This window comes from Onychomys torridus, chromosome 5 (assembly GCF_903995425.1).
Source record: "Onychomys torridus chromosome 5, mOncTor1.1, whole genome shotgun sequence".
Lineage (NCBI taxonomy): Eukaryota > Metazoa > Chordata > Mammalia > Rodentia > Cricetidae > Onychomys > Onychomys torridus.
Window position 1 is genome coordinate 63,695,325 of NC_050447.1, and position 18,090 is coordinate 63,713,414.

The 18,090-nt window shown below is 43.6% G+C and overlaps 1 protein-coding gene across 5 annotated transcripts in view; it reads left to right on the forward strand.

Moving 5' to 3' along the window:
* Nucleotides 1-17,687, forward strand: part of Fbh1 (F-box DNA helicase 1) — a 38,362-nt gene extending 20,675 nt beyond the window's left edge. For all 5 annotated transcript variants that reach the window (XM_036188031.1, XM_036188026.1, XM_036188027.1 and 2 more), the window contains 13 exons: nucleotides 1,232-1,400; nucleotides 2,099-2,321; nucleotides 3,546-3,633; nucleotides 3,719-3,805; nucleotides 4,616-4,752; nucleotides 6,870-6,969; nucleotides 7,061-7,182; nucleotides 8,390-8,465; nucleotides 9,198-9,395; nucleotides 9,877-10,002; nucleotides 11,523-11,629; nucleotides 16,300-16,431; nucleotides 17,235-17,687. In XM_036188031.1, the coding sequence (XP_036043924.1) occupies nucleotides 1,232-1,400; nucleotides 2,099-2,321; nucleotides 3,546-3,633; nucleotides 3,719-3,805; nucleotides 4,616-4,752; nucleotides 6,870-6,969; nucleotides 7,061-7,182; nucleotides 8,390-8,465; nucleotides 9,198-9,395; nucleotides 9,877-10,002; nucleotides 11,523-11,629; nucleotides 16,300-16,431; nucleotides 17,235-17,405 (1,736 nt within the window). In that variant the 3' untranslated portion in view covers nucleotides 17,406-17,687. The remainder of the gene's footprint in view (nucleotides 1-1,231; nucleotides 1,401-2,098; nucleotides 2,322-3,545; nucleotides 3,634-3,718; nucleotides 3,806-4,615; nucleotides 4,753-6,869; nucleotides 6,970-7,060; nucleotides 7,183-8,389; nucleotides 8,466-9,197; nucleotides 9,396-9,876; nucleotides 10,003-11,522; nucleotides 11,630-16,299; nucleotides 16,432-17,234) is intronic.
* Nucleotides 17,688-18,090: the final 403 nt, after the last annotated feature.

The window sequence follows — 18,090 nt, forward strand, 5'->3', positions numbered from 1 at the left end:
TAGTCTTGTAAGGTGATGTCTTGAAGGGCCTCTCTTGGTTCAGCCCACTTTTCTAAATGTATAGTCACTTGTGCCTCTGGTCTGAGTCTCCTGAAATGTGTGCAGTCTTTTCTGAACTTTTGCTGATGGTATTTTTTCTCTCTGCAATCCCTTCCTGCTGCTTTTCTGCTTTGATGCCCTGCTGGCCACATTTGTTAGACACCTGCAGTGGCCTGCCGTATGCTAGTTCCAGCAGCACTCTGTGGGGCTGGTTAGATAGCCTTGTTTTATGAAGAATTGACATTCAGAGAGACTTACTTTAGTTTAGATAAGCAAGTGGCAGAGCCGGAATCAGCTGACTGTCTCTCCGGGATGCCTTCTTCCTTCCCTCTTTCTCCTCCCCCCCATTTCTCTTTCTTTTCTGTCATGCTGTGTTGACTCTCGTCACTCTGTCTCTTCCTGATGAAGGCCTTTTTAATAATTTGAACCCCAAATATCTGACTGCTGAACTCTTAATGTAACCAGTTTGTTAATTGATACCATACAGTAGAAGTAGCCAGCACGTGCATTGTTCTATAAATGTCTGCTTGTTCCATGAGCATCTTCAGAGCAGCCTTGTTAGACCGGGAAGGAGGAGTCATGTTCTCAGAGTCTCACCTTACAGAGGAGACCATTTTTGTTCCTAGTTCTCACTCTTTCTTTTTCTTGCCCTATGCTACCTTTATATTCTCATTTTGTCATCTGGTTTCACCTTGTGTTGGTGTTTATTTCTAACTAGATTATAATCTTTCTTTCTGTTATTTCTCATTGCTTGGCACATAGGTGACCATGCCATAAGTATTCAGATGGATTAGCTGAATAATTGGATGAATGTTAGAAAGAAGAGCTGGTGGATCAGAGGACTCCTTGAGTCTTCTGTATGTTCTGGCCTCAGAGACGTGGATTACCACTAGTGCAACACCAGCTAACTGCTGCTGAGTTCTTGCTTCTGGGGACTTTGTCCTCACACACTCACAGAACAAGTCAGTGAGATCAAGCGGCTTGCCCGTTCCTGCTTGGCCAGAGCCAAGATCCCAGCCACCTTAAACTTAGGTGAGGGGGTCTCCTACTCCTTTCATGGTACTACTTTTATCAATATTGATGTTAGTCTTAGGTCAGAGGAAAGCTAAGCCTGAGAAAACACCCGAATGAGGATCCTGGTGTATGATTTGTCTAGTCAGAGGGTCACATTCTTTCCTCTTGGCTTCCACAGGCACTGGGAAAACGTCTACCCTGGTCAAGTATGCTGAGAAGTGGTCTCAGAGCAGGTTTCTATATGTCACATTCAACAAGAGCATCGCAAAGCAGGCAGAGCTTGTCTTCCCCAGCAATGTCATCTGCAAAACCTTCCACTCCATGGCCTACAGTCACGTCGGGCGAAAGTGAGCATCACAAGTGCTGGCGTCATTTCCCGTGGCCACTTTGTCATGTGATGGTCGTCACAATCATACTCTAAGAGACTGTCATGCTGTTCTCACTGTGTGGAAGCAAGAGATAGAAAAAGAGCTTTGATAGCATACTTTTGCACTATAAAAATACTTCGTTTACAAATCGCTACCTCACTGAAAAGGAATTTGTGTTTCTCTGGAATCCAGGCATTGAAGTTCAGTATGTCAAATTCTGAAGAGTTTTAGGCACTCCTGGGGAGGGTGAATGGGGAAACTCTGATACTCCTGAGGCTTTGTGGGCATGAAGGCTGAACTGTGGGTATCTTATTGGGTGGGGGAGAGATTTGTTGGAGCATGAACCTCACCCAAACCAGTAGCATCTGCTGTGAGCTAATTTGTACAACTCTGGGTTGTCATTTGTGAGTTCATGAAAGTTTAGGGCAAGCCGTCTCAGTTCAGATGTGGTTTTTAAAACCTCTCCTGTGTATGATACTGGAATTAACTTGTCGATGATGAGAACTAGGGATACAGTAAATACCACAATGCCTGTGAAGCCCAATGGTTTTCTGGTTTTTAAAACCTCTCCTGTGTATGATACTGGAATTAACTTGTCGATGATGAGAACTAGGGATACAGTAAATACCACAATGCCTGTGAAGCCCAATGCCATTCACTTGGGGTATGCATTACAGGTACCAGCTGAAGAAAAAGTTGAATCTCTTCAAGTTAACACCCTTCATGGTTAACTCCGTCCTTGCTGAAGGGAAAGGTGGATTCATCAGGGCCAAGTTAGTGTGTAAGACTTTAGAAAACTTCTTTGCATCAGCTGATGAAGAGCTGACTATCGACCACGTGCCCATTTGGTGCAAGAATAGCCAAGGACAGAGAGTCATGGTTGAACAGAGTGAGAAGCTGGTGAGTCCAGTGTGTTCAGAATGAGGGAGGGACCTGGTATGATCTTTGTCTTTCATTTCCCCAGAACCCCTTCTAGAAAGTTGAAAATGGACAGGTGAGACAAAGGCCTGTCATGACAACTGGGAATCACATGGCTTCTTCTATAAGGAGCAGGCATCTCCCTTAACTCTCTTAGGAGTCCTGCTGGGATTTTGTTTGTCTCTAATTTTGGCAGGGAAAGGGTTTCTGTGACCCAGGCTAATCTCTTTTTCTTTCTTTCTTTCTTTCTTTCTTTCTTTCTTTCTTTCTTTCTTTCTTCCTTCCTTCCTTCCTTCCTTCCTTCCTTCCTTCCTTCCTTCCTTCCTTTCTTTCTTTCTTTCTTTTTTTTTTTTTTTTTTGAGAAAGGGTTTCTCTGTGTAGCTTTGCACCTTTCCTGGAACTCACTTGGTAGCCCAGGCTGGCCTCGAACTCACAAAGATCCATCTGCCTCTGCCTCCTGGAGTGCTGGAATTAAAGGCGTGGAGCCACCACCGCCTGGCTCAGGCTAACCTCAAACTCAAGATTCCCCTGCATCAGCTTCCCTAGTGCTAGGATCACAGACAAGTGTCTGTTTTTATCACCCATGTTAGTTTTCCCACATACCAGGTAAGGACAGACACAGAAGGACTTGCCCACAGTTTGTAAGAGCTCAGCTCTTCCTCAGTGATTGGGAATCTCCTTCTTTTCTTTTTCTTTTTCTTTTTTTTTTTTTTAATGGCTCTACACACATTTTGCTTGTGTAAAATCTGTTCCCTAATAGATTTTTGAGACAGGGTTTTCTGTGTAGCTGTGGAGCCTGTCCTGGAACTTGCTCTGTGGATCAGGTTGGCCTTAACTCATAGAGATCTGCCTGCCTCTGCCTCCCAGCTGTTGGGATTAAAGGCTTTCGCCACCACCACCCAGCTAGATTTTTTTTTTTTTTTTTAAATGCATTGTCAGTAATGAGTCTACAAAAACAGTTGGGTCTTTGTGATTCATCAGCTGTTGAGGTCTTTGTTCTTTGCTCTGCTGGAGCCTCAGCCTCATACCCTCTGAGCACTTCAGATCTCAGTGTTAAAACTCTGGAGCCCTGGAAGGGGTGGTCCCCTGTATTTTCTGGATGGTGTCTTTGCTACCACTGTAATATGTGGAAGCAGATGTGTGATTTCAGGGTACTATCTCTTCCAGGGTCTTAAACTTTGGGTTCCCGTGTCACTTACTTTTTAGAATGGTGTCCATGAAGCAAGCCGACTTTGGGACAACATGCGGAAGCTGGGGGAATGCAAAGAAGAGGCATACCAAATGACTCACGATGGTAGGCAGCTTTCCTAGCATGGGTGTCTGTTAGATAGAGTGGCTTTGCTTATGAGTTGTGACTCTTGGTTCCTACTCTCTTCTAGGGTATTTGAAGCTCTGGCAGCTGAGCAAGCCTTTGCTTGCCTCTTTTGACGCCATCTTTGTGGATGAGGCCCAGGACTGTACCCCAGGTGATAAACTATTTAGGACATGAGTAGTCTCAAATACATAGAAACAACATCATGATTATGTAAGAGGACACATACATGGAATAGGTTGGCTGTTCTTATTTGTAAAAAAGAAGGAACAAATGACTCTTAGTCTTTCAGAAATTAGACCTAAGATTTCCATAGTTGTCTGATCACCACACCTGAAGTAGATTTATCTTCCTCCATATGTTTTACTAAAGTTGTCCTTAAGATGTGAGTGACTCATCAGAATATAGGGACCTGGCTTCATGCTGAGTGAGGAATGGTAGTCGAGTTAGAGTGGAATTTTTTGTTACATGACTAGTAGGTAATTTGGAGGTGTTATAATATTAGAACAGAAAGTTAATCGCCTTTGTCTGTTTTTTTTTTTTTTTTTTTTTTTTGGTTTTTCAAGACAGGGTTTCTCTGTAGCTTTGGAGGCTGTCCTGGAACTCGCTTTGTAGACCAGGCTGGCCTCAAACTCACAGAGATCTACCTGCCTCTGCCTCCTGAGTGCTGGGATTACAGGCATGCGCCACCACCGCCTGGCTTGTCTGTATATTTTCTTAACAATCAATTCACCAAAGACTAAAAATAATCTGCATTCCTAGTACCAGACACTATGCCCAAGATAAAATTGTGCCCTTTTATAGAATGCCTGCCCTGTAGGAGAAGAAAATGTTGTTGTTTGTCTTGGGCTAGTTTAATTTTGGTTTGTTTTCTTTCTTAAGTAGGCATTCTTTTGTTGTGTTACCCTTGCCATTGCTGATTGTTGCCCTTCCGGTTTCTCACTTCTCCTCTTATTGGTTGCAGCTATCATGAACATAGTTCTGTCTCAGCCATGTGGGAAGATCTTTGTGGGGGACCCCCACCAGCAGATCTATACCTTCCGAGGTGCAGTGAATGCTCTGTTCACAGTCCCCCACACCCATGTCTTTTATCTCACACAGGTAAGAGCTTGTGCTGCTTCTCAGGCCCTAGAGCATAGAAGCAGGCATTCTGTTTTCCCTCTTAGTTTTTAATGTGCCAGCACTGTGGGAGGTATATTTTACTTTCCACAGATAACAAACCAGTATATTATTTTTAGCTAAAGTCCATGGTTCATTCATACTTCTTTAGTTTTTGCTGCTTTAGGATTGTGCATTATGGACAGTGATGCCTGCTTCTAGTTTTCTTTAAAGTGACATTTTATAAGACTTGACCTTGGTTTTGATGACACTGATAGTTTTTAGAAGTATTGGTCAAGTAGTTTTAGAGAGAGAGAGAGAGAGAGAGAGAGAGTGTGTGTGTGTGTGTGTGTGTGTGCGCGCGCGCTGCAACTTCTCAGGTGCTTTTTTTCATGGTTATACAGGGTTGTGGTTTGGGGAAAATCACAGAGGTGAAGTGCCAGTCATCTCATAGTTTCAAGGGTTTATGTTATCAATTTGGGATGTGACTATTGATGCTAGCTTGGATGCGCTTAGGTTCCTCCGCTGCGAAGGCCCACACAGAGGAGTGAGTGTTGGAGCATCTGTATAAATTAACTGGAGTTATGTAAAAGAGATTCGTGTTTTTCTCTTCCATTACTTGATAGCCTAAGGTTGCTTCGGTTTTTTTTTAGTCATGTATTAGTAATTTGATCTTGATTTACTCTGAATAGTTTTATAGCAACAAAGTCCTGTTGAAAGTCATGTTTTTCTCCTATTGGTTGCAGCTGTGTGACATGATTCATGATGTGGATAGAGACATAGTTCATGAAATAGACAACATGATTACTGTTCACCAAAGCATGCCTTGTTTTATTATATTATGGATGCATGGGGAAAGTCAATGAATAACAGAAGTTTGGGAAGATTGGACTCTTTCCAGCAGATGTGGTCAAGAAAATAGGGTCTAGGTAAAAAGGTGATAGGAGCATCACGGGCCCAGGCAGAGAAATACAGAGTTTGTTCATGTTGGCTTTGGTTTTTTTCAGAGAAGAACTCACTATATATGTAGCTGAGGCTGGTCTTGACCTCACAGTCCTTCAGCCTCAACCTCTTGAGTGCTAGGGATTATGGTTATACACCACCACACCTGGCTTAAAATGTTTTGTTGTTGCTGTTGTTGTTGTTGTTGTTGTTTTTGTGGTGTTAGGGATTGAAACCAAGGCCTATGCTTGCCAAGCAAGCACTCTGTGAGTGTTCTATATTCCCAATCCTGAAAATGCTCGTGTAACAGAGGCTGTTCGTTGATGTTGAAAGAAGTCTCAGAGGCAAGGACAAAATCTCTGCCCTCTCTTCACCTTTGTGTAATTTCAACTCCACAAGATGACACTTGAGAATGGGACAAGGGGAATTTTGATTAAAAGTTTACAGTTGGTGTTAGGGGATAATTGTAGAGATGGCTGTCCAGATAGTTGGGAGTGGAGCATTTCATTCTCTGTATGTGTTATGTGTCTCTTTTCATAGCAAGAGAGCAGCTCAATTAAAGTATTTGGGAAAGACTAATCTGGCAGAGGAAGACAGAATTGTTTGAGTGTGAGATCAGAAGTAAAGGGGCCAAATAGGCGAGACAAGAAGTTTGAGGGCTGAGCGAAGCTGAAGACCGTGTGAGAAAAGGAAGTGTTGATTGTGTGTGGTTGATAGATCATTCCAGAGTTCCAGGGTGGAAAATGGTATTATTGGGGCTGGAAAGATAGCTCAGAGGTCAAGAATGCTTACTGCTTTTGCAGAGGACCCCAGTTCAGTTCCTAGCACCCATGTGAGGTCACAACCACCTCTACCACTAGCTCTAGAAGGATCTTTTGCCTTTGTCTTCTGTGGACAAGACTGTGTTAACATAACGTACCCACACATAGATACACAAACATATACCTAATTAAAAATAATAAAAGTAAATCTTTAAAAGGAGAAAATGCTGTTGTTAATAGAAACAGTAATTTTTCCATCATTGGGCTCCTTTTTGTGTCCATGTAATTGTACTTTAGTGAGGTTCCATGTCCCCTTCCTATTATGTAGGGTGAGTTAGGCCTTGGCAGTGACAGAAGTGAGCTCACATACCTCCGAGCAGGTGGGTAACTGCATTTGTTGTATTGTTTTTCCAACAGAGTTTTAGATTTGGTGTGGAAATTGCTTATGTGGGAGCTACCATCTTGGATGTCTGCAAGAGAGTCAGAAAAAAGACATTGGTTGGAGGAAACCATCAGAGTAAGGCTTTCTGTTGCTTTCTTTTTTTTTTAACCCAAGTTCATTGTGTTCTATGTCTTGATTTGCACGGAGTTTGCGCTTTTGTCTCCAGGTGGCATCAGGGGTGATGCAAAGGGACAAGTGGCGCTGCTGTCCAGGACCAATGCCAATGTGTTTGATGAGGCTGTGCGGGTGACAGAAGGAGACTCCCCTTCAAGGATACATTTGATTGGGGTAAGAGTACATTGTTGACTACTTCATGCATACAAGCAGTGCAGAGAACAGACCAGGAAAGTGCTAGTGTCCTTAGGATCTTGTGCAGGAATGTCTTTGGGTTTTGGGTTCCTCTCCCTGGGCCTCACTGTGACTGGACACTCTGATTGTGCTGTGAAACAGTCCTGTGCAGTCGGCCCTAGTCAGTGAATGAGCACTCTTCTTACATGTGACCAGAGTCTGGCTCCTGGCTTCTGACTGCACGTTAACCATTAGTGGAAGCACAGTCACCATGACACTGGGTAGAACCAGTTCCCTGAAAGAAGGTAGACTCCTGTGTGGCTGGGGGCCAGTCACCACTTGTGTGCTGCATTCTCCGCTCAAAGACACAGCAGTGCTTTGCCTTTCCCTATTTCATGGGCAGTGAAAATTCAATGACATGTTGTGGCATATTTAACCTTGAAGTTACACGAATAAAGGGTATTTATGGAAAAATATTTTCGGGCCTACTGTGTTGGGTACTCAGTAAAATTTAAACCATAACATACCTCTTTCTTTTGTTTTAAAATAAGTATTATAGAAATTTTGGCACCAAAAGGGAAAAATCACATATAATTCCAGTATTTCCTAAGTCTCATTTTTGCTAATTATTTTTGTCATTGTCCTTAAAAAATGTATATTTTTACATAATTGCTATTAATGATATACATAAAAGTACAGTTTTTTTTCCACTCAGCATATCACAATTTATTTGATCATTGTATTGATGTCTCTAATATTTCATCTAGAAGTTATAACCATTTTCATTACTGAAAGAAGATAGTAATTTTGGAATATCATCCATGTCAGATATGAAGTGTACTGTTTTCCCTCTATGTTCACTTCTACCTGTGACATGTTATGGTGTTAAACCATACACTTGGTATAAATTGTGATCTGTTTCTTATTTCTTTCTTTCTCTCTCTCTCTTTTTTTTTTTTTTTTGGTTTTTAGAGACAGAGTTTCTCTGTGTAGCTTTGCGCCTTTCCTGGAACTCACTTGGTAGACCAGGCTGGTCTCAAACTCACAGAGATCCGCCTGGCTCTGCCTCCTGAGTGCTAGAATTAAAGGCATGTGCCACCACCGCCCTGGCTTGTGATCTGTTTCTAAGAAACCATCTCATTTCAAGATCCCATCTCCAGATTTGTTTTGTTTTACAAAACAAAAATTCCACTGAAATTTTTTCCAGGGTATTAAATCATTTGGATTGGACAGAATCATTGACATTTGGACCCTTCTTCAGCCAGAGGAAGAGCGGAGGAAACGTGAGTGCCAGCACGGGAGCAGCACTCAGCCAGGGTTGGGAAGTGGGCTGGTCCTGAGTCAGGGTTCTTGTTCTTCCTCTGAGGAGCTGGGTTTGTTCTTCTCCTTGAGGGAGATGCCTGGGGCCTGTTTTCAGAACTGCTGGCAGGTTTTTCCAGGTCCTTCTCAGTCTCACTAATTGCCAGTGTTGGTCCTGTAAGCCACCTTCTCTTGCATCCTTTGCCTGCCTGAGCAGCTATACACCATTGCTTCTCTGGGCCTCAGATGAAAACCTAGTGTTTCTTTCTTTTGTTTGCTTTTTCTGGGGGGCAGGTGGGGAGTCGAGACAGGGTTTCTCTGTGTAGTTTTGGAGCCTGTCCTGGATTTTGCTCTGTAGACCAGACTGGCCTTGAACTCACAGACATCTGCCTGCCTCTGCCTCCTGAGTGGTGGGATTAAAGGCATGCGCCACCGCCGCCCAGCTGAAAACCTCTGTTTCTGTGGTACTTTTCCTCCTTGGATTATGCTGTTTCAGATTTCTGTGAAGTAGATGAGGTTTTGAGCATATGGCTTGTGATGCTCAGTTGGAGATTGTGAGACCAATGTACTTAATCGCTCAGGGACACACAGTGAGTTAGTGATCCAGTCAGGACTGAAGCCTGAGTCTCCCAGCTCTGAGACCATCCATCAAATCCCGACAACTGCTGCTCTATGTTGGCCAACCTCTCTTGTTTCACCTGCTGTCTCTTCCTTAGGAAACCTCATCATTAAAGACAGGTTCATCAGAAGATGGGTGCACAAAGAAGGCTTTAGTGGCTTCAAGAGGTATGTGACTGCCGCTGAGGACAAGGAGCTGGAAGCAAAGATCGCAGTAGTTGAGAAATACAACATCAGGATTCCAGAACTGGTAGAAAGGATAGAGAGATGCCACATAGAAGATTTGGACTTTGCAGGTAAGGAAAGCAGCTGTTGCCTTCCCTTCAAGAGGAGGAGCAGATGGTCTCTTGAAGTACCTCTGCATCTGTGGCTACCAGTGGCTGTGCTCTAAATTAGGGGAGAGGGGACAAGGCCCTGATGTTGATCCCTAGCACCATGTTAAATAATAAGGAAACACAGGAGCAGAGCAGTTATTTCCCTACAGGATCTCTATCTCTGTCGCACTTTAAAGCCCCTGGGATAGGATTGTCTAGACCTATGTGTAACTTTGGGCCCCTGTTCCTGTATGTCTAAAGTGAGTGTGGGATCTGGTCAAGTCTCTTTGGCCTCTTGGATAGGATACTCTGAGATATTCCTGGGACTAATTTTTACACTTTATCTGGCCCTTCTTTTCTACCTGTTCCCCTTTCCTATGCAGGGGCACACCTACAAGGATGCTTTGCCTCTTGTTTCTTTTCCTGTGGGACCCCCATCTAACTTCCTACATTTCTGTTCTAGAGTACATTTTGGGCACTGTGCACAAAGCCAAAGGCTTAGAGTTTGACACTGTGCATGTTTTGGATGATTTCGTGAAAGTGCCTTGTGCCAGGCATAATCTTGCCCAGCTTCCTCACTTCAGAGTTGGTAAGGAACACTGGGTTGGGACACAGGAGTTCTTGGGATGCTCCTGTTTTATAGTTTGAGTTGACTGCTTTGGTTTGGATGCGATAGGATGGCCTCCTATTCTACAACAAAAAGTCTCACCTGCTCCTAAACTTCTGATTTTTAATACTGTGGTTTTAGGGAAGTCAGGCTTCCACAAGGTCTTTCTCTTAGGTGGTTGAAAGGGTATTGAGTCATGATGTCCCTGTGAACACAAATGCCCATCAGCTTTGGGCTTTGCATCATCAGACACTAGGTGTTCCAGCCTCATGCTGACTTCCAAACATTGGTTTACTTACTCACCAAGGGAAAAAAAAAAATTCGTGTGTTTATTATTATTTGCAGTGCTAGAGGTTGAAAAGAGAGTCCTATATGTTCAGGTGCTGTATCCCAGCCCCTAGAGTGTCTGTTTACCAATTGCTGCTTCACCAGTGGATTCTTGAGGCTCATTGCTAAAGTCTGTAAAGCAGTGTTTTTGTTTTGACTTTAAATTTCAGAATAAAGCCATTTGAAGTTTCCCAACCAGGAAAGCTCCTTTAATATTTACATAATTTTTTTAGACACCTCCTCTATTCAGATAGGACTTATACATTACATAGCCCATTCCTTCAGGTTGTACATACAGCTCACTGGCTTCTAGTCTGTTCATAGATTGGCTGATCTAGTTTGCTAGGTATTGAGAAGAGGAGATGATAGATGTGAGGTGAGCTTAGAAATGTGTCTTCCCCATGATGACATGAGATAGTTCCAGATTAAAATGAACTAATCCAGATAGACACTGTAGGAAACTGGGAGGAACATAGACCTTGGTTCAGCTCTGCACCTCAATTAGTGGTAGACTCATTTGTGAATGACATACCCTCTGTAAACTGCAGTCTTAGCATCTGCCTCCCAGACAGAAAGTGGGTCAAAACACATTAGTATTCCCTGGGTCCATTGTACACATTAGCACCCACTGGGTCCATTGTACACATTAGCATCCACTGGGTCCATTGCACACTTTAGTATCCCCTGGGCCCATTGCTCACATTAGTATCCACTGGGTCCATTGCACACATTAGTATCCACTGGGTCCATTGCACACATTAGTATCCATTGGGTCCATTGCACACATTAGTATCCCCTGGGTCCATTGCACACATTAGTATCCATTGGGTCCATTGCCCACATTAGTATCCACTGGGTCCATTGCCCACACTAGTATCCCCTGGGTCCACTGCACACCTTAGTGTCCACTGGGTTTATTGCAGATGTTGAGTAGTTAGTTAACATAGTCCTGAGATTTACTGTATAGCAAGACTAAAAAGAAACAAGTATTTTGTATAATTAGTTATTGAGGATTTTGTTTTTTTTTTTTCAGTTGGCATTTGTAGGAAAATTTTGTATATATAGCTAGCAAATGTTGAGAGGCTTGTAAGGTATTAGTGAGGATTTTACCTCATTTAGATGATAAAATGAGTTTTTGCAGGCAGGCTTTTGAATTGTTTGTCCTCCTTTTTTAGAGTCATTTTCTGAGGATGAATGGAATTTGCTGTATGTTGCTGTCACTCGTGCCAAGAAGCGGCTCATAATGACCAAATCACTGGAGAACATCCTGACTCTGGCTGGGGTAAGAGAACTGGGTAATCGGAGTTACTTTCCTAGTGTTTGAGTCACATGTGGGTTGAGGGATCAACCTTAGGCCTTGAGAGGCCTTGAGATGAGGTGCTGGGTGGGCTTCTGAGTGTGCCGAGACGAGGTCTCTAGTGCAGGTAGTATTCTAACCAGTGAAGTGAGGGTGGGAGTTCATGCCAGATTGCATAGGTCTGTTTAAAAAGGCAGTGGTTTTCATATATTTCTTAATTCTGCATTTCCTGGGGGGGGAAAATGACAAATTCATGTTTTATAACTACACTTCTCCCTTCTACAACACCTCCACTCCCACTGCTTTTGAAATTCGAGCTGTTTCTAGCAGTGGACTTTTCCAGAAGAATCTACCCTTCTGAGGGACATGAGTCTCTAGGTGTCTGGGCCAGTTCCCCTGTGGAGATGCATGAAAGTGAGCTCACTCATATTCAGTCTTCATGCAGTTCTCAACCTTTGCCCTCCACAAAAAACTTGCTCTCCACTTGTGCCCAAGCAGAACTATAAACAGTTTAGTCTTAACCAACCTTGAATTTGCATTAAAGGTCACTAATGTTCATCTTTCTCTGAACTAGAGATGCTTAAGCCAGAAATCTAAACTGTAAATGTAAAAGCCAGTGGGAGTATTTTCTTCCTTAGTGTCTTTAATAGTCTGGTTTTCTGTTGCTGTGTTGAAACACCGTGACCAAAAACAGTTTGGAGTGGAATGGGTTTATTTCTGCTTATGCTTCCACATCACAGTCCATCACTGAGGGAAGTCAGGACAGGAACATGGAGGCAGGAGCTCATGCGGAGGCCACGGAGGAGTGCTGCTTTCTGGCTCCCTCCACATGGCTTCTTGAGCCTGCTTATAGCACCCAGAACTATGCTCAGGAGTGGCATCACCCATAGTGAACTATGCCTTCCCACATTATCAGTGAAGAGAATGCACCAAAAGCCCACCTAGTAGAGACATGTTCTCAATTGGGGTTTTGTCTTTTAAAATGACTCTAGATTGTATCAGATTAACATAAACCTAGCCAGGACACTATCTATCCCACAGTGTTAAGATTGTACAGAAATGCCATTTACCTGTTGACATCTTTTCTCAAGGAGACAATTGGTGCTCTAGAGTTTAAACATTGCTACTTAAAGCTTTGAGTCTCCACAGCAGTTAGATGAGACAGTTACCATATTCTAGTTGGAGGCATTTAATGTCCCAAAGTTCGAGAAAAGACTCTTGATACTCATTGTTGAAGAATATTGGCTGTGTCTCTCGTATGCACCAATCACCTTCTAAGTACTAGAATTACACTGCTGCATAGGAGAAATCCCTGCCTGTGGTGGTATTGTGTTCCCAATATATTGTGCAGGCTAATAAACTTATCTGGGGTCAGAGAACAGGATGGCCACAATATTAAACATGAGTATAGGCAGTGGTAGCCTGCACCTTTAATCCTAGCATTTCAGAGACAGAAATACCTCTGGATCTCTGAGTTCAAGGCCACATTAGAAACAGCCAGGCATGGAGACACACGCCTTTAATCCCAGGGAGTGATGGCAGAAAGTAGAAAGATATATAAGGCGTGAAGACCAGAAACTAGCAGCATTTGGCTGGTTAAGCATTCAGGCTTTGGAGCAGCACAGTTCAGCTGAGATTCATTTGGATGAGGACTCAGAGGCTTGCAGTCTGAGGAAACAAGACCAGCTGAGGAACTGGTGAGGTGAGGAAGCTGTGGCTTGTTCTGTTTCTCTGACCTTCCAGCATTCACCCCAATAACTGGCCTCAGGTTTGATTTCATTAATAAGATCTGTTAAGTTTCTTGCTACATCTGTCTCTATAAGCTGCATCTAGATGAAGAGGTAGACAAAACAAAAAACAAAAAAACAAACAAAAAAAAACATGAAAAGAATCCTTTTTGTGTGTTTGTGGAAAGATGTCAGAGCTTAAAACAGAGAGCCTTTGCAAGTACATTTTTATATGACATCATAACAAAATTTTATACTGGATGTAGTGATGTATGTCTGCAGTTCCTATACTCAGAAAATTGAAGTAGCAGGATGCTTGGCACCAGGTGGCTGGGGAACATAGTGAGACCCTGTCTTAAATAGCAACAAAACAGGTATGCAAAAAAAGCCTTTGGCATAGGACCATTTAGCTTGCGTTTTATTTAGACTTTTACCTTCTAATCTCCATTAGCGTTTTCTTTTAAGCCTCTGAGATAGTCTGCCTGTGGAATTTGAAATCAGCTACAATGTATTTTCTAAAGCTGGCCTTGACCTGTCTCTCACTGCATATGACTCTCATCAGAACTTAGGACCCATGCCTTTTTTCTTAGTTCACATCACCTGGGTCACCCAAGTACTTTTTCTATGAAGTGTCAGATAGTAAATATTTTATGCTTTGCTGGTCACGTGTTCCCTGAGGAGTAACTTAGGCCTCCTGTGTGCCACAACAGCAGCCCTGGGTAGGCCACTTCATGTGTGAGTGTGTCTATGCTCTAGTGACCTTGATTTACAGATCAGGCCTGGGTCTGGATTTGGCTCACTTACACTTTGCTGACTCCAGTTTAGATCTCTAAACCAGTACCCCACGAGGAAAGCAGAGTAGCAATCTCTTCTGCAGGTAGTTCCTGTTATACAATTCTTTAAATAAACTTTTTTACGTACTTTTAAAAAAGGATTTATTTTTATTTGTGTGTAGTAGTGCATGTGGATGTGTGTGGGACTGCAGGTGCCTATGCATGTGCAGAGGTCAGAAGAGGCATCGGATCCTTCAGTATTAAAGTTACAGGGCTGGAGAGCAGGCTCAGTGGCTAAAAAAGTTTGGCTCTGGCAGGAATGAATAGCTGAGAAGGGAACCAAAAATACGTATTAGTAATGTTGCCTTTGGTTTTTGGGCGTGTGCAGACTTGAAACTCTTTTGTTGTGGATCAGAAGGACATGCCGAATTTGTGCTGCTGCTCTGGGAAGGAGCTTGGAGGTGATGGTGAAAGGGACTTAATAAGAATCTGCAACTTCAACATTGTCAGTTGCTAATACTCAGTTGGAACTTGAGTGTTTGTGTCAATTTTGTTGTTGCTTTAAGGAAATGGTTGACATAAACTGATAAGGAAGGTAGTTACGTTTTGGCTCACAGTTTTAGAGAGTTCACAATGAGGAAGGTGTGGTGGGACAGAGCAGCTCACATCATGCAGGTGAAGTAGCAGAAAAAGAGCAATGCAGGGAAAGGCCAGGGCGAGGGCAAGCCCCAGATAGGACCTGTTTGCTCTAGCTAGTCCCCACCTTCTGCTTTTCACCACCCCCAATAATGCCATTGTATGGATTCATCTATTTGATCAGAACCCTCAGAATCTGATTGTGTCTAGAATTACCCTCACAGACACACCAAAAGGCACACTTCACCAATTCCTAGAAGATTCTCTCTCCAGTTAAACTGACTGTCGAGACCGTCATAGTGCTTATGCATCTTCTATTTTCTGTAACATGTAGGCAAGTCCTGCAACAGAGAAAACCAAATGAGTCAAAGTAGGGGTCATAGACAGCGAAACATTCAGTAAGTAGCTAGTTTTTAGCAAGGAGATGTGAATTCATACTTTAGGAGTCAGAAAATATGTGTAGCCTGCTAATGTGTCCATATTGTGGAGAACTCTTCAGGAGCCGTTCAACCTGAGCTGAAGGGCCCTGACCCAGTGGCACCTATAGTTGAAGTCTTTAATGTTCTGTTTGGGTGCTTGCTGGCTGTGTGCCAGGCACTAACACCAGAGTGTGCTGTAGTGTGTCCTCTTTATAAGACAGTGGGAAATAGATGCAGATAAAAAGCTGCAAGAAGCTGAGCATAGTGGCCCACGCCTTTAATCCCAGTACTCAAAAGACAGAGGCAGCTGGATCTCTGTGAATTCAAGGCCAGCCTGGTCTACAGAGAGAGTTCCAGGACAAGCCAAGACTACACAGAGAAACCCTGTCTTGAAAAACTAAAAATCTAAACAACAACAACAATAACAACAAAAATCTGTAAGAACCTTCCCTGCTAGACAGCCAGCAGCTGAGGAACAGCAATGCAGGAATGTGTTGGGTCGGTTTGGACTTTGGTGCTGAGGATTGAGCCAGGCCTTGCACTCGATAGGAAAGCGCTGTCACTGAGCTGTGTCCACTGGGGCAGCTGCTTCTTGCACTTCTGAGTTTCAGTGCTTTCTTGCACTGCTGGTTTGTAATTTATGTAGTAATTCTCTGGGTCAAGCATGAGAAGTGTGCCTGCAGTTTTAGTCCTTGGAAGGGAGAGGCAGGAGGACTGAGAGTTCAGTCCCACCCTGGACTCCATAGTGAGACTCTGTCAAAATGATGCTGCTGATAACAACAACAATTATTTAATGTTGCGATTGGGGATAGGGACGACGAATCCAGAAATAGTCCGGAAACATCATTGTAAATGGTACCTTTTCATGTTTACCAGTCTGTTTTCTAAAAATCTAGCAATTTTACCAACAAGCCAATTCTACTGCCTGGAGTGTTCTTTCTTGGCGATAGCACTGGAGTTGGGAACATTAGGAAATGAGGAAACAGGACAGTGGCTCTGCTTCTGGACATGTCCGAGGGGTGCTGCAGGTCCTAGGCTATTGGAGTTCTCAAGTAGAAGGCACCAGTGTTGCCATTCACCTCTGTCTTTCTCCTTCACAGGAGTATTTCTTGCAAGCAGAGCTGACAAGTAACGTCTTAAAAACAGGAGTGGTCCACTGCTGTGTGGGGCAGTGCAACAACACCATCCCCGTGGACACCATCCTTACCATGAAGAAACTGCCTATCACTTATGTGCGTTCACTGTGTGTAGGGTTAATTCACTCATACCCATTTTATTGCTTGTGGGCTTTGTGCCCATCTAGGTTCTGGGTGAGGATGGTAATGGAGAAATCTATATAATGCTTTTCTAAGAGCTTTGATATGGAAGCATGGCAGATGTGAGATCTGTCTTTTTTTTTTTTTTTTTTTTTTTTTTTTTTTTTTTTGGTTTTTCGAGACAGGCTTTCTCTGTGTAGCTTTGTGCCTTTCTTGGAACTCACTTGGTAGACCAGGCTGGCCTCGAACTCACAGACATCCGCCTGGCTCTGCCTCCCGAGTGCTGGGATTAAAGGCGTGCAATATGTCTTTTTTTGTCAGAGATGGAACTAATCAGGTTGAACACACTGCCTGGGTGTGCTAAGCCTTTCAGTCTGGGAGGTGCAGTTGTGGCCAGACCCTTCAGAGGAGAGCTATGTACCTGGAGGGCCTGTTGAGTTTTTTGTGGTTCTTTAAACTTTCTTAGTTCTTTGGTGCTAGAGATGGAACCCATGGCATTGAACACGCTAATCATGCATTCTAGCACTCAGTAGTAGCTCCAGGCCCTAGTTCTTTATCTCTTGACTGGGTAACTGGTTAATCCTCTAAAGGACTTTGATAGTTGAATCTAGATGACAGTGCTGTGTAGGGATTATCCCCGTGGGCTGACACAGGAGTGGAAACGTCACAGCCATAGTGCATCGGAATGTTGGCAACTGGACAGTAATTACGTCCTTTTTGGTGGAAACGTCTTGTCCTTAGATTGTCCCCTTACCTCTTTTTCTTATCCTTCCCTGTAGAGCAACAGGAAGGAAAACAAGGGTGGCTACCTCTGCCACTCGTGTGCAGAGCAGCGGATCGGGCCTTTGGCATTCCTGACTGCCTCCCCCGAGCAGGTGCGCGCCATGGAACGCACTGTGGAAGACATCGTGCTGCCCAGGCATGAGGCCCTGCTCTTCCTTGTCTTCTGAGGCTGTGACTGCGTGCTGAAGGAGCCATTCTGAGCTGCATTCCTGCTCATGGGAGACTCGAGTCAGCCACAGCATTTTTAGGAAGAAGATACCAACTAGACTTGGAGCTGCCATTTCTCCATTCCTTACAGATAGCCAGTTCCCACTTGCCTGTCCTCCATATGCATCAGGCCAGGGAGTGGGGAGAGCCCTTTTGATAAAAAAATCATTTTATGTATTTAAACTTTTATTACAAGGTTTCAATTAAATAGGCAATGCCCGTTGGCATGCCACTGAAGTCCATCTTCAGTGCTGTTATTTCTAAGTTTTTTCCTGCTGTCTGCTTCTGTGCTCTCTCTCAGCATCTTGTCACTGTTTATATGGTTTTTATGCTGAGGAGTGACACCTGAGGAAGCCGTAGTGGGTCTTTGTCATTTAGGATTCATGGTATAAACAGGAAGGTGGCATCATGTTCAGAAGACATGTACAAAATGATAGTAGCTAGACTTACCTGGTTTCCTGCTGGCACAGCTGGAGATCAGAAACACTCCAGGAAAGTAAGGTCAGCAGTCACTGTGGAGAGGACAGGGAGTCACTAGGGGGAGGGGGTGTGGAGCGGCTCATATGACAATGGGTAAGTTCTTACAGAAACCACCAGCAAAAGTACCCATATCATGTCGATGTGCGTCGTCCTTAGTATTTGAGA